This window comes from Peromyscus eremicus, chromosome 23 (assembly GCF_949786415.1).
Source record: "Peromyscus eremicus chromosome 23, PerEre_H2_v1, whole genome shotgun sequence".
NCBI lineage: Eukaryota > Metazoa > Chordata > Mammalia > Rodentia > Cricetidae > Peromyscus > Peromyscus eremicus.
The window spans coordinates 23,827,493-23,850,809 of record NC_081438.1 but is presented as its reverse complement, the minus strand read 5'-3'; the positions used below and the strand labels follow the sequence as shown (position 1 = coordinate 23,850,809).

Here is a 23,317-nt window from a genome sequence, read left to right as displayed (position 1 = left end):
TAGGCAGGTGCTCTACCACTGAGCCACACCCCAGCCCCTCACTGGGAGATTCTAGTCAGATGCTCTACCACTGAGTCCATGCCCTGAGCCCCTAACTAGGGGATACTGGACAAATTATTTCCCATTAAGCTATACCTCTAGAACCCCACCAATGGATCTAGACAGGCACTCTACCACTTAGCTATGCTCCCAGCCGCATTGGGGGATTCTAGGCAGGTGCTCTACTATTGAACCACACCCCCCAGCCCCTCACTGGGCAATCCTATAGGTAAGAGAGCTACTATCAAGCTTCCACCAGCTCCCAGCCCAGGCTGCCTCCTTGATGTGATAAAATGAAGGAAAATATGAAAACATGCATCATCATCGTAATATCAGAATGGGTTCGGTGGTTCTGGGCAGTCACCAAGGATCAGAACCTGCTACTTACCTAGCTGGCTCTCTGCACCTAGGAAAGGTCTGCAAGAAAACCAACACCATTACCCAACATGAACACAGGCAGAGCAGTCAACACAGTGAACAATCCACTTTTATTTTGTTGCAATTCTGGGCAAAGAACCCAGGACCTGGCGCATGCCAAGTGAGTGCTCTATGGCTCAGCCCTGGCCTCAGACCATGGCAATCTTATCTATGTATTTATTCATTTTTTGAGACAGGGTTTCAGTATATATCCCAGGCTGTCCTTGAACTCACTGTAACCCAGGCTTGCCTCAGCGATTCTCCTGCCTCAGTCCCCCGGCCTGTGCCGCCATACTTGATTTAATCCAGCTTACCTTGAAGTGAACTGTTAGGGGATACGGAGCAGATTACCTGTTTATGATGAATGAGATCCCTGCTTTGTTCTCCAGGATCCACCTCAGGTTTGCAAGGCTGTAATTGTCAGGGTGCTGAAAGGCCAGGCCTTCCGGAAGGCCCTGAACCAGCACAGCTGCCTTGTCCTGAAGCATCTGCTCATAGGGAACAGGGACCATGGCTGTCGTCCCCAGTGCTTTACCTACAAAAGGAAGTGAGAGATGGTACTTAGAAGTTTCTGCCTGCCAGCTTCTTCTAGGGTAATAGACACAGGGACCTGTGGCTTGAACATACACCAAAAGCACAAAGTACGCTCTCTTTCTTTCCTGAGTGTGGCTGCAGTGTGATCAGCCAGCTTCTTCCCTGACTGCCGCCAAGGCTTCCCTGTCATGATAAACTCTATCCCTCTCATGATGGCTAATCCTGGTTGTCACCTGGGACCCCAGGCACCCTGTGCTGAAGGTTCCCACTCTCAGGCACTTACACAATACAGAAATGCATGAAGCTGTGTGGGGTTGGGAAGCCAGGCCCTGAGAAACTGAGGGAAGTATATTGTTATTATAGTTATGATGCTTTTGTGGGGTGTTTTTCAGTCTCCTATTGCCCAGGCTGGCCTTGAACTCTTGATCCTTCTACTTCAGTCTGCTGAGTGCCAGGATTAAAGGTGTATACCTCCATCCCAGGCCCTTACACTGTTTTCTTTTCCTGGTTTTCCTTTCCTTTCGTATTTTATTTATATCCTTATATATTTACACCCCCCTCTTATATTTGTTTATTTAGTTATCTCCCCAGCCTCAAACTCACAGAAATCCACCTGCCTCTGCCTCCTGAGTGCTGGGATTAAAGACCTGTGCTGCCACCACCAGGCTTATTTATTGATTTTTTTTTTGAGACAGAGTTTCTCTGTGTAACAACAGCCCTGGCTGTCCTGGAACTCACTGTGTAGATCAGGCTGGCCTCAAACTCACAGAGATCCATCTGCCTCTGCCTCCCAAGCGCTGGGATTAAAGGCATGTGCTTGGCTAGTTCTCTTACTTTTGCTTTTGAGAAAGGTTGCCCAGCCGGGTGGTGGTGGCTCAGGCCTTTGATCCTAGCATTTGGGACGCAGAGCCAGATGGATCTCTGTGAGTTCGAGGCCAGCCTGGTCTACAGAGTGAGATCCAGGACAAGCACCAAAACTACACGGAGAAATCCTGTCTCAAAAAACCAAAAATAAAATAAAATAAAAAGAAAGGTTGCCCATGGTGGCCTGAATTCCAAGTTGGTATCCAGCTTGCAGTGATCCTCCTGCCTCAGAGTCCTGAGTGCTAGAATCACAAGTGTGCTCCATCATATCTAGCTTTCTGGTGACATTTGCCTATATGTATGTGTGTATCATTGTATTTGCTCATGTTAGTACTTATTACACTCCCCTTTCTGCTGCATAGCTATCTGATGATTTAGAGGTGTATTTTTTGTGTGTGTTTTTCTTTTTCTTTGTGATACTGAGAATGGAACTAGAATCAATTCCCCAGTGAGGGGCTGAGAGTGTGGTTCAGTGGTAGAGCACCTGCCTAGAATCCCCCAGTGAGGGGCTGGGGGTGTGGCTCAGTGGTAGAGCACCTGCCTAGAATCCCCCAGTGAGGGGCTGGGGTGTGGCTCAGTGGTAGAGCACCTGCCTGGCATGCATGAGACTCTGGGTTTCCCCCCACAGCACTGCAAAATAAATATATAAATTACTGAGTAAATGAGTTCGTAGAATCCTAAGTCATCTAGCTGATACAATTACACAGTTCCTACGTGGCTATTTAGAGTGCTTGTGGGCCGGAGAGAGGGTTCAGGGAGAAAAGTGCTTACTGGGTAAGCATGGTGACCTGAGTTTAATCCATCTTCTAAACCCTCCATGGAAGGAGAACACCAGCTTCCTGCAAGTGGTTCTGTAACCCACATGTGTACTGTATTGCGTGCGTGCATGCGTGTGTGTGTGTGTGTGTGTGTGTGTGTGTGTGTGTGTGTGTATGTGTGCGCACGCGTATGGGGTGCCCATGCTCCATGGGGACTTACGGTAACAAAGGCAGAAATGTTCTTCCACTGCTTTCCTGAGCAATCGGGCTTCTCCGGAGCAGACTTGAGTCCCATTTTCGGGACACAGTGGCTTCTCTTCAGTTAGTCCTTCTCCCTGGCCTGCAAGCACAGGATGAGGATGGGTCAGAGCAAGCTTTCTTTCTGTCCCCTCCCATCTGTATTTCTGGTACTTGGTGAGTGGGGGTGGGGGATGGGAGTCATAAAATGGCCCTTTTACATAAGGCACTAAAGGGGAGTTTTTGTTTTTCTAAGGATGGAAGTCAGGGCTTCACACATTCAAGATAACCACTCTACTAACGGAGCTGTACCTCCTAGTCCCAAGAACAGAGTAGGTTTTATTATTATTTTTTCCCCCCCGAGCTGAGGACCGAACCCAGGGCCTTGTGCTTGCTAGGCAAGCGCTCTACCACTGAGCTAAGATTTATTACCCCAGCCCCAAGATTTATTCTTATGTGCATGTATATGTGTGGACGCATGTCCTTGGAGGCCAGAAGAGGACATTGGATTCCTTGGCGCTGGAGTTACCAGAGGTTCTTAGCAATCTGATTTGAATGCTGGGAGCCAATCTGGGTCCTCTGTATGTGCAGCAACCACTGACCATCTCTCCAGCCTCGACAGGGTAGCAGGTTCATATGATGACTAGGGTCAAGCATGGTGGTCACCCCTGAAATAAAGCTACTGCTCAACCCGTATGCCTGGGTGAGCATCGACATCAGTGACCCCAGCCCTTGGGAGTCTGAGGAAGGGGGACCAGCACAGGGCAGCATTGACTAGATTCTCTCAGTTGACCCTGTCTCAAAAGGACAAAAAAATAACAAGAAAAATCCTCCAATCAGCAACTAAATCCCACACCATCTCAAGAAACTAGAGCTGGGCGTGGTGGGCACACACTTGTAATCCCAGCACTCAGGAGGTGCAGGCAGGAGGATCATGAGTGGTCGGTAATCCTCAGCTACCTAGTGAGTTTGGGCCAGCCTGGGCTACACAAGACTCTGTCTCAGCAAAAGTAAAAATGACATGCCAGAAAAGAAAATCCCAGAGCTGCATGTCTGATCAATGCTGATGGGAAAATCCTCAACAGAATACTAATAGGCTCACTCAACAATATTAAAAGGATTGTATCCCACTGCCATGTGGGATTGATTTTTTTTAATTTATTTTACAAATAAAGGTGTTATAGAAACTAGAGAGAAAGCTCATTGGCTATGGTTATGAGTGTGAGCTGGTCTTGCAGAGGACTCAGGCTTGGTTCCCAGCACCAATGTCAGGGCTCACAACTACCTCTAACTCCATCTCCAGGGGTCTGGTGCCCTCTTCTGGCCCCTGGGGGAACTGCATTCACATACACATAATGCCTGACACAAACTTAAAAACAAAAATAAATCTTTTAAGTAAAAAAAAAAACCAGTGAAACTATGAAGCAAACCTTTTTTAAAATTTAGTATGTTTAATTATGTGTAACCTGTATGTGTGGTATGTGCACATGAGTCTATGATGTGACCATCCATGAAGGCCAGAGGTGTTGGTTCACCCTGGAGATGGAGCTACAGGTGACTGTGAGCCTCCTGATGTGGATGTTGGGAATTGAACTCGGGTCCTTTAGAAGAATAGCTCACATTTGCAAGCTGACTGTAAACCCAGCTCCAGGGGATCTGATGCCTTCTTCTGGACTCTGGGCATTTATACTCACATGCATACACACACACACACACACACACACACACACACACACACAAAATAGAAGTAAATGTTTTTAAAAAATCAATAAATGCAGCCAGGTGTTGTGGTGTAAACTTTAATCCCACCACTTGGAATGCAAAGGCAGATGAAACTCTGAGTTCAAGGCCAGGCTGGTCTACAGAGCTAGTTCCAGGACAGCCAGGGCTTCACAGAGAAACACTGTCTTAAAAAAACCCAAACCAAACAAAACATCAACAACAACAAACCCCAAAATCAATAAATGCAATATATCATGTTAACAGAATGATAAGCAAAATCATATTATCAGGCTAGGCACAGTATATATGTTGTTAATTCACTCCAGCATGCAGGAGTCGGAGGCAGGAGGATCTCTGTGAGTTCAAGGCCAACCTAGTTTACACAGCAAGTTGCAGGTCAGTTAGAGCTACACGAGACCATTTCAAAAAAAATTTAATAAAGTGAAATGTGGGGTTAAAACTGGGGATGCAGTATACAGTTCAATGGCAGGTGGAATACTTGCCTAGCATGGGTAAGGCCTTAAATTCAATCCCCAATATAAAAACCAACCCATCAACCAAACAGCACCAGAGACAACAGGATACAACGGCAGCCACCTACAGTGCTGTGCGAAGTCTTTCTGGAAATCCTGTCTGGCGTTGACAAAGGCACAGCCTCGGTCTGTCCCCACCACGTACACATCCGTCTCATACACGGCGATGCAGGCCACCTCAGCCTTAGACTTGGCCAGCTCTTTACACTAAGACAGAAAAACAAAAGGACAATGGTCTAGGATTGGTCAGGTTAGCTGAGGAGCTGAGGGAACAGAAGGAAAAATCAAGTACAGGAAAGATGGCACACGCCCAGGATCCCAGCACTGAGGAGGTGGAGGCAGGGGGATCAAAGCCTCTGCGACATAGCAAGTTCAAGCTCAGCCTGGGTTCAAAAAACAAAGCAAAAGAGGGGGCAAGTATGAAGAAACTTTCTCCCAGACCTCCAAACTACTCCTTCATTCTCCCTTAAACATCTCTTTCCATATGCTACTTTTCATTTTATTATGAGGAGTAGTAGTAGAAATAATAGTGTGTGTGTGTGTGTGTGTGTGTGTGTGTGTGTGTGTGTGTGTGCACTAGCACACTCACATCACAGTACTCATGTCTCATGTGCAGGTCAGAGAACAGCCTGCAGGGGCAGTTTCCTCCTGCTCTGTGAGTCCCGAGAATTGAAACTCCTTTGTTGGCTGAACTATCTTGCTGGCCCTCCTTTATTATATTATATTTACCTACAGAAACACATACACACAGGATATAAGACCTGTGAGGGGGGCCTGGTCTGCCCTTACATCTTGTACCCCATTGTCTAGAAGAGGCCTGGATGTAGAAGGTCCATCATGGGCGCTTGCTTGTCAAATGTAGGAATGGATCTGTTTCCTCCCATGGTGTTGGGGGCAGATATTTCTAGTTTTTTTGTTTGTTTGTTTGTTTGTTTGTTTTAGGGGGTAAAGAGGATGGTCTCATGCATCCCAGACTGGCCTTGAACTCACTGTTAGGCTAGCAAGATGGCCCAGTGTGTGTGTGTGCCTTACAACCTGACTTGACCCACATGACAGAAGGAGAATACTAGCTTCCCAAAAGTGGTCCTCTGACCTCAGGGTGCATTCTGTGGCATACACACTGGCACACATATCACTGATAGGTGATGTCGTTCTATGTGCTGTGAATGTGTGTTGCTCTGACTGGTTGATAAATAAAGCCGTTTGGCCAATGGTGAGGCAGAATAAGGTTAGGTGGGACATTCTAAACAGAGAGAAAGGAAGGAAGAGAAAGGGAACAGAGGAGATGTTGCTAGCTACTGTCAGAAGATGCAAGATGTAAAGGTACCGGTAAGCCATGAGCCACGTGGCAAATTATAGATTTAAAGAAATGGGTTCATTTAAGATATAAGAGCTAGCCAGCGAGAAGCCTGAGCCATTAGGCCATACAGTTTGTAATTAATATAAGCCAATGTGTGTTTATTTGGGTCTGAGTGGCTACAGGACCGCAGAGCCACAGGAGCAGGGCGGGACCAGGAAAACTTACAACTACACATCACATACACTGAATACTATAAAAAGATCACACCAACCCTTACTCACACCTTTGATGACCTTGAACTCTGGATCCTCCTTTCTCTACCTCTCAAAGTGCTGGGGTTCACAGATGTGTGCCACCACGCCTAGACTGAAGGATACCCCCCCACACAGACAAGAGGGGGTTATATAAGAAGTGACAGTGAGGGCTGGAGAGATGGCTCAGCGGTTAAGAGCACTGACTGTTCTTCCAGAAGACCCGGGTTCAATTCCCAGCACCCACATGGCAGCTCACAACTGTCTGTAACTCCAAGATCTGACACCCTCACACAGACATACAGGCAGGCAAAACACCAGTGCACATAATAAATAAATAAATAAATAAATAAATAAATAAATAAATAAATAAATAAAGTGACAGTGAAGGGTGTCACCATCCTTCAGCTCCACAACCATCTGAGGTATTGGCAGAACTGGAGTGTCTCACCATGGACTCAAGAGCAGACATGAGGAACGTCACCACTGTCCTGTCTGAGGACTCATCTCCAACGGGCAGGGTGGACATTGCTACCTGGGCCATTGTTCCTGTAAAGAGAAACGAGGATGTGAGTGGTGTCTGTGTCCTAGTGATCAGTTGACTACAGTCCTGTGGGTATGAACCGAGGGTCCATTATGGTTTAAAGGTTTGATCCCCAAGCTGGTGCAGGATGGAGATGCCAGAAGCTCTGGGAGGTGAGGCCTCCCTAGGACATTGAGGGCAGGAGGGCAGTCCTTAGAGGGTACCCAGACCCTACCTAACCTGCAGCTCCCACAGCAAAGAAGCAAGGATGTGTGGTGAGGTGGGTCCCATCATGGCAGACCAGGAAGTTCTTGAGATAAGAGCGTTACTTTTTTTTTTTTTTTTTTAAAGACAGAGTCTCATAAAATAGCCCCTGGTTGGCCTGGAACTCAATCTATAGACCAAGCAAGCAGACCTCAAAATCATCAGGATCTCCCTGCTTCTGCCTTCTGAGTGTTGGGATCAAAGGAATGTGCCACTACGCCTGGCTGTTTTTATTTTTATTTTATTTTGCAAAAGGGTCTTATGCAGCCCACCCTGCTGACATTGAACTATGTAGCCAAGGCTGACTATGAATTCCTGACCCTCCTGCCTCCATTTTCCAAGTGCTGGGAAAACAGACACATACCACCACGCTTGACTTAAAATGTCAGCCTTTAACAAAGAAAGAAATATGACAGGAGAGTGAGAGGGGCTGATCCTTATCAGTTGTCATGAATTCTGCATCAAGCAATAATGAACAATCATCATCGTCCTAGTAATTATGCTTTATTTCTATCCTGTACTGAACAATGCAGGAGGCAGGGAAACTTTTCTTTCTTAAAATGAATGGCTTTTATTATATTTATTTATTTTATGTGTAGGCATGTACACTAAAGAACACATATGAAAGTCAGAGGACTTTTTGGACTCTCTCTCTCTCTCTCCCTCCCTCCAGACAAGGTCTCATGTAGCTCAGACTGGCCTTGAACTTATTACATAGCTGAGCTGCCCTTGAATTCCTGAGCCTGCCAGGAATGACAGGCAGGTGTCACCACATCTGGCTCCCAGGTTTCTTTAAAAAACGTTTCTGCATGCTGGGCGGTGGTGGCGCACACCTTTAATTCCAGCACTCCGGAGGCAGAGGCAGGTGGATCTCTGTGAGTTCGAGGCTAGCCTGGTCTACAGAGCAAGATCCAGGAAAGGCACAAAGATACACAGAGAAACCCTGTCTCGAAAACCAAAACAAACAAACAAAAACAACAACAACAAAGTTTCTGTGTATGTACATGCAAATGTGTGAGTGGGATGCCCCCCAGAGGCCAGAGGAACGTCTCAGATTCCCCTGGAGCTGGAGTTACAAGTGGTTGTGAGCCACCTGACATGGGTGCTGGGAACAAAACTCAGGTCCCCTGCAGGAGCAGCTGGCACTCTCTAATCACTGAGCCATCTCTCCAGCCCCATGCCTACCTTTATTATTGCTTTTGAGAAAAGGTCTCTGAAGCATAAATCTAATTAATCTTATCAGTAAAAACCAGGAGTTAGATATCAGGGTAAAACCTGAAAGGTCAGAGAAGCCAGGAGAGCAACCACAGGCCTTCCTCCTTCTGGTCCTCCAGTTAAAAGGGGCTGAGAGCCTGTCTCCGCCCTGCCTTATCACTTCCTGTTCCTCTCTGGACAGACCTCCAGACCTCTATGGTTAACTAGTGGCTAGCTCCACCCTGACTCCAAGCAAGCTTTATTTGTCAGACCACAAACAAAATAGCACACAACAGGTGTATTATGCAGTAGCCCAAACTAGTCTCAAACTCATGATCCTCCTGCCTCAGCTTGCTGAGGGCTAGAGTTACAGACATGTATCACCAAATCCAGTGAAACTAAACACTTCAGGCCATCAAGGAGTCCCACAGAGTATAATCTCCTAGGACCTTTTCTACCTACACGTGAAGTGCCAGCAACGTTCATTTAGATCACAGAATTTATACAGTAATTAACTTTTCCTTAACTGATGATTATAGGGCTGGGCTGTGGCTCCATTGACAGAGTGCTTTTGGCTATGATACATGATGCCTGGGTTTCTATCCTCAGAATGGAAAAGAACATGTGGGTCACTTTCAGAATCCCAGCACTCAGGAGGTGCAGCCAGACAGATCAGGAGCCAAGGTTAGATTGGACTACACAGAGTTCCAGGCTAGCCTGAACTCTGTTTTTAAAAAAAAAGTTATAAAATAAAGTTTTATTGGAACACATTTCCACCCTTCAGCTTAGTGCATGCCTGCCTCTGGGTGCCTTCTTGCAATGGCAGGGCTGTTTGTGAAGAAGAATAAGAAAAAAAAATCCTTGTGAATTGTAGCTGGCCTGAGACGCTCTGTGTACAGACAGAAGCTGGCTGGTTCTTTCATGGTCTCTGATCATGTCGAGATGAGGTGGTAGATCTAGAAGCCAAATTCCTTGGGGCTATCTTCATGCCTTTTAATAGACACTCACTGTCACCTCCGTAGCTGGCCTTGTATCTTTACGACCACTAGATAAAAGTCTTGGAGCTTGAACCAAGCCCTTCAGCCCTTCGCCTCTACCAACCCCACAGCCAAGGCCGGGTGTGATGGTAAATGCGTGTCATCTGAGCACTGGAGGCTGAGGCAGGAGAGATTCGGCAAGATGGAGGGAGTCAGATCTCTTCACACCTGGGCACCGATTCTGGGTCATTAGGCTCAGCAGCAATCACCTTGACCCCACTGGGCCACCTCTGCAGAACCTTGCCCATTTTTTTTTTTTTTTTTTTAGAAAGCTGGGCATGGTGGCCAACCATCTATAATCCTAACACTTGGGGGATTAAGGGAGAAGGCTATGGAGGCCAGCCTGGGCTACATACCAAGACTATCTTGAGAATAAATAATTTAAGCATGGTGGTCTAGCCCTGGACTCCCAGCAACGGTATAGGCTGAGATAGAAGGGTTATAGCTTCAAGGATAGGCTGGGCATCTTAGGGATATCTTGTCTCAACATACAATTCAATAAGTTGGGGGCTGGAGCTGTGGTTCAGTGGTTATGAGCACTTGCTCCTCTTACAAGTTTCAGTTCACCCAGTTTTGAGTTCCGAGCACCCACAAGGCAGCTCACAACCATCTGGATCCAGTGCCAGGAGATTTGCTGCCATCTCCTGGCCCCTTCCAGTACTGTATGCATGTGCAGGAAGACACACACAGGCAGAACTCATGAAGTAAAAGTAAAAAAAAATCATAGCTTGTCATGGTGGCACAGGCCTTTAATCCCAGCGCTTGGGAGGCAGAGGCAGGGGAATTTCTGTTGAGTCTGAGGTCACTTTGATCTACAAGGAGAGTTCTAGGACAGCCAGGGCTGTTACACAGAGAAACCCTGTCTCAAATAAATAAATAAATAAATAAAAAATAAACCTAAGGACCAAAACGTAAGTCTGGGGCTGTAGCTCAGTGGTTCTGGGCTCAGTCCCAAGTATAAACAAACACAAATAAAACAAAACACCCACAAAGCTTGACCCAGAAATTCTATTCTTTAGTAAACACCCACAAGAATCCAAAAATAAACACCCATTCCCATGTACAAAAATAAACCCAGTGGTACCATCCACAGCAGACAAAACATGCTTTATTTATTCTCCTACCTTTAAAAGATTGTTTAGTTATATGTGCATATTCATAGGGGGCGGGGAGATCAGGTGCCAGTGTAGGCCAGAGAGCTTTAGATCCTTGGATCTGGAGTTACGGAGGGTTGTGAGCTCCCTGCTATGGGTTCTCTCGGAATTATACTTTGGACCTCTGCAGGGCAACAAGCACTCTTAACTGCTGAGCCATCTCTCTGGCACCTCCATTTATTTTTATAAACGAATAGGTCTTATTTATTAGGTTCGTAGAAAACGTTAACTGTATAAAGCTTAGAGTGAGAAATGACCACGTTTGAAAACAGCTACAAGGATCAAAGAAGAACACAGGACTCTGATAAGCAGAGTTCCAGAACATACTAAAGATGCTTGTATAGTCAGCCCACTAGAACTTGTGGGGTCAAATTCTTTTTTTAATTAATTAATTAGTTAATTTACTATGTATACAGTGTTCTGCCTGCATGTATGCCTGCAAGCCAGAAGAGGGCGCCAGATCTCATTGGAGATGGTTGTGAGCTACCATGTGGTTGCTGGGAATTGAACTCAGGACCTCTGGAAGAAATCTCTCCAGCCCCTCATGGGCTTGCATGTGGTAGTGGTTGTGAGTTGCCAAATGGGTGCTGGGAATTGAACCTTGGTCTTCTGCAACAGCGCTACTAGTTCTTAACTCCTGAGCCATCTCTTTCCACTTATTATTATTTTTTTAAAGAAGTATTGGGGCAGTGGTGGTGCATGCCTTTAATCCCAGCACCCGGGAGGCAGAGCCAGGAGGATCTCTGTGAGTTCGAGGCCAGCCTGGTCTACAGAGCAAGATCCAGGACAAGCACCAAAACCAAACCAAACCAAACACGGGGAGTAGTCGGCTAAGTACTTTTATCCTGTAACTCTCTGAAATCCTCCTGCCTCAGCATCTCCAGTGCTGGGCTGACAGACACTTATACCACGCTACACTGGAATTGTTTTACATTTTATTTTTTTTTTTTTAATTTTTCTTTAGGGGCTTGTTCTTTTTCTGACTTGCGTTATTTATATTTTAAAGGGTGGATTTTCCTGTATCTCAATAAAGCGGTTATAATTTAGAGACAAGGTCTCACCGTGTGGCCCCAGCAGACCTGGAACTTGCTATATAGGCCAGGCTGTCCTTGAACTCAGTCCACCTGAAGCCATGCACCACCACTGCTGGCTCATTTCTGGTTTTTTATGCTGAGTACATGCTAGAATAATGTTTTGGGTACAACAGGTTAAATACATTATTAAAGGAAATTTCACTTAAAAATTTTTTGGGGGGTCGTTGTACTAGGTGTTATGGTCTTAGGCCATCTTGTACTCTCAACCAGACCGGACACAAGCCACATTCTGGAGTCTGGGTCCTTTGCTCCACTTTCCTAGCGCGCAGAGGTCCCGGGCTGCAAAGAACCCAGACACGCCCCCCAAATGCTGGCGCCAGCAGGCAAAAGCGTGATATCAAGGGCGGAGCCAGAGCGCCGTTCCTAGGCAACCGCGATGGCCCCGCCTCTTCCCTCAGCCAATCAAGTGCTTCCACACACAGCGCCGGCACGTCAGGTACGGCGTGACCTCCGTGCGCATCGGGGGCATCGTTCTCTCCCGCCTCCGCGCTCCCGTCACAGCCAATCAACACAGAGATGCTCGGGGAGGCGCCTTGCGTGCGCCGGTCGCTAGGGCGGCGCGTCTTCCCCGCCCCACCCCCACTCGGCCGGGCCTGCTCGCGGCGTTGCGGAAAACGGGGTTCGGAGCCGGGCGCCGGGCGCCGGAGTGTTCCGCCACGCGCCCCGAGAGACGTCTCTTCCCCCCCCGGGGGGGGGGGAACTTCCGGAAGCGGAAGTTGCGAGGGGAGCGGCGGCGGCGGTGGCGGCATACGCACCTGAGGGCCCTGCCGTGCGGGCCGCGCCGGGGGTCTGAAGCCTGGGCTGCGCGTGCGCAGCGGCCCTGGACAGGCGGCGGGAGCGCGCGGAGCGAGGGAGGGTGCCTCCTCCCCACCAGCCTCCCCTTTTTTAAAATTATTGTTATTTTATTTACTCCCCCACCACCCTTTTTTTTTTTCCTGCCCTAATGTTTGCTTTCCGGAAGGTCGGCTTCCCGCGAGTGGCCGAAGCACCCCTAGTGCGGACGGCCACTTCCGGTGCGCTGCAGCGCGGCTTCCGCGAGGCCGCCGGCTGGAGTGCGTGGCGCGCACGTGTCCCCGCGCCGCCCCCTGATGTGCATGGCCTTGCTTGATACACATGCATTTTTCGGTTTGGGCTTTTGAGTGCGCTCTCGTGCTTGTGGAGCCTAGGACGTTGCATTTCTTTTAAAAAAAAAAAAACAACTGTGTGCCTAGTGTCGTATGTTCATGCCTAGGGAGCTATTCCTGAGGCACCGTCTGCATTAGAGTATTTTGCCAGTATGTGGGTGTGCATCATGGGAAGGCCAGGAGAAGTTACCAGGGTCCCCCTGGACCCGGAGTTAAAGATGGTTGTGAAGTTGTGTTACGCCCCGTCAATGCTGGAAACTGATCTTGGGTCCCCTGCAAAAGCAGCAAGAGTTCTTAACCACTGAGCTATCTCTCTGGCCCCATTTTATGAAGGTTTTGGTTTCTTTGCTTTAAAAGGGGCTGGAGAGATACCTCAGCTGTTAAGAACTGGTAGGGTGCTTTCAGAAGACCAGAGCTGGATTCCCAACATCCGTGTTAAGCAGGTCACAAGTGGCTGTAATTCCAGCTCCAAAGGGGCAGAGGCCTCTGGCACCCACACGCACTTAAACAGTAAAATCTTGCTGGGCGGTGATGGCACATGCCTTTAATCCCAGCACTCGGGAGGCAGAGCCAGGCGGATCTCTGTGAGTTCGAGGCCTGCCTGGGCTACCAAGTGAGTTCCAGGAAAGGCGCAAAGCTACACAGAGAAACCCTGTTTCGAAAGACCAAAAAAAAAAAAAAAGTAAAATCTTAAAAAATATATATTTTAGAAGATTTATTGCTAGGTGTGGTGGTACATACCTTTAATACCAGCATTCGCCAGGTAAATCTCTGAGTTTGAGGCCAGCTTAGGGTTTCAGGCTAGCCACCCCTACATAATGAGACCCTGTTTCAAAAGTAAAAGGAGAAATAGCACCTCATTGATACCCGGAAAAGTTGTTGTATGTACAGTCTCCATAGTTAGTATTTGCCCATGTTCTTGAGCCAGCCCTGGGTGTGAGACCCCCCCCAAAGAGACCACCAGAGACACAAACTCACCAAAATGCAAAAGCAAGGTTTATCGAAGCAGGTCAAGCCGCGGCAGAGACCTCGGTTGAGCACCCGGACACAGCGGAGGCTAGAGGAGGTGCCCGCCCCTCTGCAAGCTCAGTATTTAAAGGCAAAAAGCCATAAGGTTACATCAGGTAGGGGTGCTAGTATGGGTACAGTTCTGATTGGCTCAAGTTTTAGGGGCTTTTCAGAATCTCTGTGTTAACTTACTTTGTAGTTTTTAACCGGTTGTTTGTCAAAACTTTACAGATTACCTCCGGCATTGGGGCATTCTGTGGTTAATCAGTTGTCACCAGATAGTCCTTCAAACATCCTGACTTTGTCCTTTGACCATCTCCGGCATGGGAGCATTCTGTAGTTAATCAGTTGCTACCAGAGGGCTCTTCAAACGTCCTGACTTTGTCCTGGGACCTATGTCAGCAGCTCTGAGAATTTTGAAACTCAGGCCTGTTTCAAGCTGGGGTGAGGGGCTTGCTTGAAATGGGGGTGCTTTGGCCCTTCACTACAATGAATTCTTTCCTCCTAGGTCACAAATGGGTCACCTGTTGCTAGATCCTGTGGTCTTTGCTCAGCTTGCAAATCGCTTGCTCTTGGGACTTGTCAAAATCAGGCCCTTGTCACATGTGGCCTTCCAGGACACAGTGCTTGGTGGCTGTTCTTGCTCCCACACAAATCCTCTTTCCCCGTTCTCACAACACTGCAACATTCCTACTTTCTGTCTCGAATCTGCTGTTTGCCCTCAGTTCTTGACTCATCTTACTTAGTTTCAGGGTTGTTAAATACCATTTACATGATTTATTTTGTTGTTATTTTTGAGACAGGGTTTCTCTGTGTAACCCTGGCTATCCTAGAACTCGCTCTGTAGACCAGGCCGGCCTGGAACTCACAGAGATCTGCCTGCCTCTGCCTCCTGAGTGCTAGGATTTAAAGACCTGCACCATCACTGCCCAGTCTAGACCATTCCTCTGAGCTTGAGATCTAGAACTGGCTGTTTGGAAATCTCCACTTGAGGGATGATCAGCCTCCATGGGGCGATGTCCCCATCTCCACCAGTCCTATCTCAGCGTCACAGGTTTCAGCTCAGGTACTTAACCCCATTGGCTTAGACAGCACCCTGACAGCAGGAGCATGTGCCAGGGGACCTGCTTCATTTCCTGATAGTAAGGAAGCCGAGAAAATGTAGGCAGATGTAAGGATACAATCCCCAGTGATCCACTTCCTCAAGCGAGGTCCTACCTCCTGAAATCTCCAGAATGTCCCAAATAGAGTCATCAGCTGAGGATCAAGTTTTCAATACATGAGCTTTGGGGGAGGATACTTTACCCCAGACCACAATAGCTGGTTGGGTTTTTTTGTTTTTTGTTTGTTTGTTTTTTTTTTGAGACAAGGTCTCTACTTAGCCCTGGCTGTCCTGGTACTCACTATGTAGAACAGGCTGGCCTCGAACTCACAGAGATCCATCTGCCTCTGCCTCCTGAGTGCTGGGATTAAAGGTTTAGGCTACTATACACCTAGATAAATATATCCTAACTTAAAAAAAACAACAACAACAAAAAAACGAAGAAAGGGAACTGTGATACACACAAGTGGATGGTGTTGTCTGGACTCCATGTGTACACACTTGCACATGTACCTGCATGCAAGCCTCATTCATTCATGAGCAGGAGAACTTAAGGTTGGAAATTCCATTTATAGTCGTGTCTCTCAATTAGCTTATCAATTTCATGGAATCCTAATAATAAAACCCAGTGGGATTTTTTTTTTTAAATGCTACCTGATGCAATGACTTTTCAGTTTATATGGAAGTAAATGTTATGAATGGCAAAGTCAGTTGTGTGAGAAAAGAAAGGAAAGCAGGCAGCTTTGGATAACAATTAGAAGGTACGGCGGAACAGCTGAAACCGTGTCAGAGAACCTACTGGTCTTCTTTCCTCCACCTCTGTGGTCTCATGTCGCCCAGGCTAGCCTCAAACTCACTATGTAGCCAAGGATGACCACGCAGTCCTGATCCTCCTGCCTCCACCCCCCAAGGGCTGGGATGATAGGCTTGCACCCCCATGCTCAGCTTTGATTTAGCATCTCAAACATTGACGTCATGTTTATGGGAGGCAGTCTATTATTTTGGGGTGATGAGGTATCCATGTGGCCTCACGTAGTGGCACATCCCAGCACTTCGAAGGCAGAGATGGAATCACTGTGAGTTCCAGGCCAACCTGGTCTACACAGTGAGTTCCAGGCAAGCCAGGGCTATACAGTCAGGTCTTGTTTCAAAAAGAAAAGAAAGTAGATGAACAGTTTTTTTTTTTTTTTTTTTTAAATTTATTTATTTATTATGTATACTGAAGAGGGCGCCAGATCTCATTACAGATGGTTGTGAGCCACCATGTGGGTGCTGGGAACTGAACTCAGGACCTCTGGAAGAGCAGCTGGTGCTCTTAACCTCTGAGCCATCTCTCCAGCCCAGATGAACAGTTTTTAATTGCACGGTGGTGTGATGACTCAGAGGGAAAAAGCAGTTGTCTTTGGAGTATGAGATTCTTGAACCCATCCTTAGAACCTACACGGAGGGAGAGAGGCAACTCCTAAAAGATGTTCTCTAACTTCCACACCTATGCTGTGGCGTGCATGCACCCCCCTACACAAATGCATACATGAAATGTATTTTATTACTTTGTAAATTGAGGCTGGGTTTGGGAGTGCTTGCCTGTACTCCTGGCACCCTGGAGGTGGAGGCAGGAGGATCAGGAATTGAAGCAACATAGCAAATTCAAGGCCAGCCTGGGGTACATGAGACTCTGTTTCAAAAAATAACACAAATTTTTACTTTTGTGGGGGCATGGAGAGAACTCAGGGCTCTGCACATGCTAGGCAAGCACTCTACCACTGAGCTACATTTCCTGTAGCTAAAATCTCTGAACCTGCCGGTTGTGGTCGGCTTCACAAATGGGAACAAAATTGGTAGGCAAGCACTGCCACCTAGTGGCCATAATTCACATTGTAACCGTCCTCTTGTTTTCAATTTTTGTTTTGTTTTGGTTTGGTTTTTTTCGAGGCAGGGTTTCTCTGTGTAGCTCTGGCTGTCCTGGAATTCTCTCTGTAATCCAGGCTGGCCTCGAACTCACATAGATCCGCTTGACTCTGCCTCTCGAGTGCTGGGATCAAAGGTGTGCGCCACCATGTCCAGTTTCTTGTTCTCAGTTTTACACCAAGGAAGACTTCTTTTAGCGACTTTTTTCTTTGAGGTAGGGTCTCACTATGTCAACCTGGCTGCCCTGGAACTTGCTATGTAAACCAGGCTGGCCCCAAACTCACAGAGATCCACCTGCCTCTGCCTCTGGAGATTAAAGATGTATCACCATGCCCTGCTGTCTTTGACTGTCTCTTAAATGTAAAATGGTTTAGAAAGTTGAGGATCCATCTAGGGCTATTGAATTTTTTTTTTTTTTTTTTTGGTTTTTCGAGACAGGGTCTCTCTGTGTAGCTTTGCGCCTTTCCTGGGACTCACTTGGTAGCCCAGGCTGGCCTCGAACTCACAGAGATCCGCCTGGCTCTGCCTCCCGTGTGCTGGGATTAAAGGCGTGCGCCACCACCGCCCGGCTTGAATTTTTCTTTTGTGAGATAGAGTTCTAGATAGAGTTCTAGATAGAGTTCTAGATAGCCTAGGCTGAGGCAGAAATCCTGATCCTCCTGAGAGGCATGGAGGGTGTTCACCACAACACATGGGTAAGACCTGTTGATTCTTTTGGTTTTTCGAGACAGGGTTTGTCTGTGTAGCTTTGCGTCTTTCCTGGATCTCGCTCTGTAGACCAGGCTGGCCTCGAACTCACAGAGATCCACCTGGCTCTGCCTCCCAAGTGCTGGGATTAAAAGCGTGCGCCACCACTGCCCATCCAGCTGATTCTTAAGTTTTCTTAAGATGAATTATGGGGCTTCAGATATAGCTCAGTTGACAGAGTGCTTGTCTAGCATGCAGGATGCTCTGGGTTCTATTCCAGGGCTGCATAAACTGGGTATGTTGATGCCAGGTGTTGGTGGCGGCAGTGGCGGCTGCGGCGGCGCACGCCTTTAATCCCAGTACTCGGGAGGCAGAGGCAGGTGGATCTCTGTGAGTTCGAGGCCAGCCTGGGCTACAGAGTGAGTTCCAGGAAAGGCGCAAAGCTACACAGAGAAACCCTGTCCAAAAAAAAAAAAAAAAAAAAAAATATCAATCAGGGAGTTGGAGAGAGGGCTCATCAGTTAAGAACACTGTTTGCTCTTCCAGAGGACCAGGGTTCTATTTCTGGGGGCTATCACGTGGGGGCTATCAGCTGCAACTCCAGTTCCAGGGGATCTAATACTCTCTTCCAGGGCCTCCACAGATACCATACACACGGTGCACAGACATACATGCAGGCAAAACAACCATATACATGAAATAAAGTCGCCAAAATAAAATACATCAACTGACCAGTGCTGGGTGTGGTGGCACACACTTTTAATTTTACCCCTCGGAGGCAGAGGCAGTTGGACCTCTGAATTTGAGGCTAACCTGGTCTACACTGCAAGTTCCAGGCTAATGATGGCTAAATAAGGAGACCCTGTCTCAAGCAAGCCAACAAAAACCATACTAATAGCTTCCCTCTGTTCCAGGCTGGCTTCCAATTTGCAGCAACATTTCTGCCTCAGCCTCAGAATTGGGGTGACAGGCATGAGCCTCTATACCCAGCTACTGTTCCCCATTTTTGCTCCCATGAGATAGCATCTAGAACACTTCCTCTACCTCCTTTCAGTATTTATAAAAACAATTCCTGGGGCTGGGAGAGTGGTTCGGTGTTAGCCTATACCCTGAGTATGTGTGAGGTCCTGGGTTCAATTCCTCGCACCACAGAAATCATTCCACACCAAAAAAAATTTGAAAAGTGTCAGGAAGAAGCATAGGGCAACAGTTCACACTGGGACACTCATTTAAGGCCCCTGCTCATGGATAACGATGGTAAGGCCACAGACTCCTCACACACTTTGTTTTCACCTAGGAGTAGTCCTGGTTGGACCTTCTCAGAGTCTTTACCACCTGCCAATAGTAAATATGGCTGCATTTCCCTAAGCACTTCGCCTTCAGCCAGTAGTAAGCATGGCCGCATCTACTTCCGCCGGGCCAGGGGGGGTCAAAGGTGACGCAAGATGGCCGCGCCCATAAGCGGTTAAGGCGTGAAGCGGAGAATGCTGGCGGCGGCCGGGACTCTTCTGGGGCGGCGGCTGAGGTGGCCCGCACCGGCCCGCGAGCACTGGAGACCGGCCGGGCGCTCACGGAGCCGGCGAGAGGCGGCCGAGGCCGAAGTCGACGCTCCCGTGTTCCAGTACGTGGGCGAGCGCGCGGCCCGCGCCGACCGCGTCTTCGTATGGGGCTTCAGCTTCTCGGGGGCTCTCGGCGTGCCCAGCTTCGTGGTGCCGGCCTCGGGGCCCGAACCCCGCGCCGGCCTGCGGCCCCGACGCAGGATCCAGCCGGTACCCTACCGCCTGGAGCTGGACCATAAGGTGAGGGCGCCGGCATCCCTGCGGGCTCCCTTTAGGGGACTGTCTTCCCTCCGCGGCCGGACTTCCGGGAGCATGACCTCCTAGTTCCTGGGCTTTGTGGAGGAAGGCATGCGGGAGTGGCTGCCAAGAAGATTGTTTATCTCAGTCCCCTGCCTTTGACTGCTGAGCTCACTTCTGTAGATTTTTGTGTCTTCGCATTTTCTGTGTGCGGTTTGCTTGTGGCTACAGAAAGTTTGGTGTCTTCGTTTTTATTTATTTTTCTTGCCTGATTGTGTAGGTTGATAACCACACCAGATAGTCTGCCCGTCTTGGATCATTTGCTCAGCACCCCGGGAGTCTCACCTCCCAGTTACAGGGCATGAAAGGGAGTTCCAGAGAGGTTCAGTAAGGTCCAAGACCCCTCTCAGCTGGTAGCGTGTAAATGATGGTATTTGTACTCAGGCTAGAGAGACTCCATGAGTTAAGTTAGGGGAGGAAGGAAGATTCAGAGTCAGGGATGTTTTGGCTGGAGTCAGTGATCAATGAACATGGGAAATGTCAGTCTGAGGAGTTAGAGAAGATGGGAGGCAGCACGTGGTGCCTCTGAAGGGGCTTACATGTAAAAAGGGCTCAGTAGGTCTGCTGTGGTGGCCAACACCTGTAATCCCAGGACTTGGACGTGGTTGAGACAACTTGTGAGGATTGTCACAAGTTGCAGGTGGGCTTAGGCTTCACAGTGAGACCCTGTCTCTACCTTCAGGATGCTGAGGTTACAGCTGTGTGCTACCGTTTCTGGCTGAAGTGGTGCTGGGGATGGAACCCAGGGCTTTTTATGCATGCCATGCAAGCACTTTATCAACTGAGCTACATCCCCACCCTTGGGTTGGTTTTGTGAGATGAGGGTCTGTATGTTTTTGCTTGTAGCTACCTGGTTTTGCTAGTATCTTTAGTTGAAAACAAACACACACCCTTTCTTTTGGGAGTATTTATTGATACTTTATAGAAGTGTAGTTTTGCTGGGCGGTGGTGGCTCACACCTTTAATCCCAGCACTCAGGAGGCAGAGGCAGGCGGATCTCTGTGAGTTTGAGGCCAGCCTGGTCTACAGAGCGAGGATCCACGACAGGCACCAAAAAACTACACAAAGAAACCCTGTCTCAAAAACTTTAAAAAAAAAAAAAAAGAAGAAGAAGAAGAAGAAGAAGAAGAAGAAGAAGTATAGTTTTGTTATTGTTAAGAAGAAGAAGAAGAAGAAGAAGAAGAAGAAGAAGAAGAAGAAGAAAAAGAAGAAGTATAGTTTTGTTATTGTTTAAGTGGTGGAAATCAAACCCAGGATTGTGTCATGTTAGGCAAGCCTTCTACCACTGAACTATACCTCCAGCCCTACAGGTTTTTTTTGTGTTTGTTTTTTTAAATATCAATCTTCTACCTTGTGACTTTGCCAAACTTGTTAAATGGTTCTATAGATTTTAGTTTTGTTTTTTTCTTTTAATGTGTATGGTGTTACGTACATGCATGTCTGTATTACTTGTGTGCCTGGTACCCATGGAGGCCAGAAGAGGGCGTTAGAGCCTGTAGAACTGGATTGCAGATGGTTGTGTGTTGTGGAATATTACTTTAACTATGTAAAGACGTGTTACATTTGTTTATGCTGCATTTGTTTAACAAGATATAAAGATGTGTTGCTTTGCCTGCCTAAGGCACCTGATTGGTTTAATAAAAAGCTGGATAGCTCATAGCTAGACAGTAGGGGATAGCTGGGGCTGCCGCACAGAGAGAATAGATAGGAGGAGAGAAAAGAGAGAGAGAACGAGAGAGAAATGCCTGGGGTCAGGCAGCAGTCAGCCAGCCCGACACAGAGTAGGACACACAGAAGGAAAGAAAGGTAAAAAGCCTTGAGGCAAAACACAGATGAAGAGAAACAGGTTAATTTCAGTTATAAGAGTTAGCGGGACAAGCATAAGATAAGGCTGAGTGTTCATAACTCATAAGTCTCGGTGTCCTGATTTGGGAGCTGGTTGGTGGCCCAAAAGAAAGCCTGCTGGAGTTGTGAGCCTCCATGGTAGGTGCTGGGAATCAAACCTGGGTCCTCTGAAAGGACTAGAAATGCTCTTAACCACTAAGCTATCTCCCCCCCAGCCTGTTTTTGTTTGTTTGTTTTTGGTTTTTCAAGACAGAGTCCCTCTTTTATGTAGCTCTAGGTGTCCTGGAACTCACTTTGTAGACCAGGTTGACCTCAAGCTCACAGAGATCCACTCAACTCTGCCTTCTGAGTGCTGGGATTAAAGGAATGCGTCACCACGCCCGGCTCCTAGTGTTTTTTTATGAGCAGGTAGCCTGTGAATAGAGGCAGTTTAATGTCCTTGTTTCTAATTGGATGCTTATTTTGTTTTTTTTTTTCTTTTTCTCAATGTTTTTTAACCTTTTATTTTTATGTGGAAGGGTGTTCTGCCTGCCTGTGTGTCTGTGTACCACATTCATGCAGTGCCCTTGGAGACCAGAAATGTGTGTCAGATCCTCTGTGACTGCAATTACAGATGGCCGTGAGCTACCTACCATGTGGGTGCTGGGAATTGAACTCAGATCCTCTGGATGAGCAGCCAGTGCTCTTAACCAGTGAGCCATCATCTCTCCAGCCCTGGATGCTTATTTTCTTTTCCTTGCTTGATTTAATGGGTGAACTTTTAGAACAGTGTTAAATTGAATTAGTAAGAGATAACATTTTTTATTTTTATTTTATTTTTATTATCTCAATCTCAAGAGTGTAGTCCAGACTGACTTAAAAGTTGTGATCCCCCTGCTTCATATCCTTCACACTGGGATTGCAGGTGTGTGCCACCAGATCCAGTCTTGTCTAGTCCAATTCTTGCTTCTTGGGAAGACATCTATGAACCTCTTCATAGACTGTGGCTGAAGTCCCCCTGGTATGCCATCCTGTCAGGTTCTCACTTTAGCTGACGCTGTTAGAATCCGTTCAAAGCCTTTCACACATGAATAGATTAAATGATATTATGTGCCCATCAAATATTTGTTGAGTGTTAAATAAACAAGACTCACTAAGCGTGAGAATAATCGTCATGTGCTAGGCATAATCGTGGTGACAGGGTTTCTCTGTGTAATAGCCCTGGCTGTGCTGCCTCAAACTCTCAGAGTTCCTTCCTAGTGCCAGGTTTAAAGGCGTGCACCACAAACTGCCTGGCTCTGGGCATAGTTTTTTTTTTCTTCTGTGTGTGTATGATGTTTTGCTTGTGTGTTTGTTTGTGTATCACTTGCATGCCTGGTGCCACAGAGGTCAGAAGAGGGCATCGGATCCTGTGGAACTGGAGCTACAGACAGTTGTGAGCAGCTATGTGGTGCTGGGGATTGAACCCAAATCTTTTCCCCCTCCTGTAGTCCACTTAGCTTCAGCCTCCCATGTAGATCATTTCTGTGGATCTCAAGCTGTATCAGAAGTACGGTGGCTCTAGGAGACCAAAAACTGAAGTGTTTTGAGCAGAAGGGTGGTGGTGTACATGTCTTGTATGAATCTTGGAAGGGAAACTGTCACAAGGTGAAAAGGGGGGCATGTCACTTTGTGCAATTCCAACTGTCCTGGAACTCACTCTGTAGACCAGGCTGGCCTTAAATTCAGAGAGCCGCCTGCCTCTACCCTGCTGACATGTCACTTTTGAATGACATGATTAAAAAGTTGTTTTTTTTAATCTTTTTTTTAAATATTTTTTTTCCCCCAAGAGAGGGTTTCTCTCTGTCCTTGGCTGTCCTTGGAACTTGCTCTGTAGCCCAGACTGGC

General features: G+C 47.4%; 2 protein-coding genes across 3 annotated transcripts in view; one reads left to right on the top strand and one right to left on the bottom strand.

Moving 5' to 3' along the window:
- LOC131898002 (general transcription factor II-I repeat domain-containing protein 2) overlaps nt 1-12,895 on the bottom strand; it is a 36,908-nt gene extending 24,013 nt beyond the window's left edge. For both annotated transcript variants that reach the window (XM_059249037.1, XM_059249038.1), the window contains exons 1-6: nt 12,677-12,895; nt 7,107-7,204; nt 5,173-5,311; nt 2,833-2,952; nt 808-991; nt 428-456 (exon numbers count right to left, since the gene is read on the bottom strand). In XM_059249037.1, the coding sequence (XP_059105020.1) occupies nt 428-456; nt 808-991; nt 2,833-2,952; nt 5,173-5,311; nt 7,107-7,199 (565 nt within the window). In that variant the 5' untranslated portion in view covers nt 7,200-7,204; nt 12,677-12,895. The remainder of the gene's footprint in view (nt 1-427; nt 457-807; nt 992-2,832; nt 2,953-5,172; nt 5,312-7,106; nt 7,205-12,676) is intronic.
- Nucleotides 12,896-19,180: 6,285 nt separating this feature from the next.
- The window catches only part of Rcc1l (RCC1 like), a 30,812-nt gene continuing 26,675 nt past the window's right edge, over nt 19,181-23,317 (top strand). Inside the window, exon 1 of the mRNA XM_059249438.1 lies at nt 19,181-19,549. Coding sequence (XP_059105421.1) covers nt 19,235-19,549 — 315 coding nt within the window. The 5' untranslated portion in view covers nt 19,181-19,234. The remainder of the gene's footprint in view (nt 19,550-23,317) is intronic.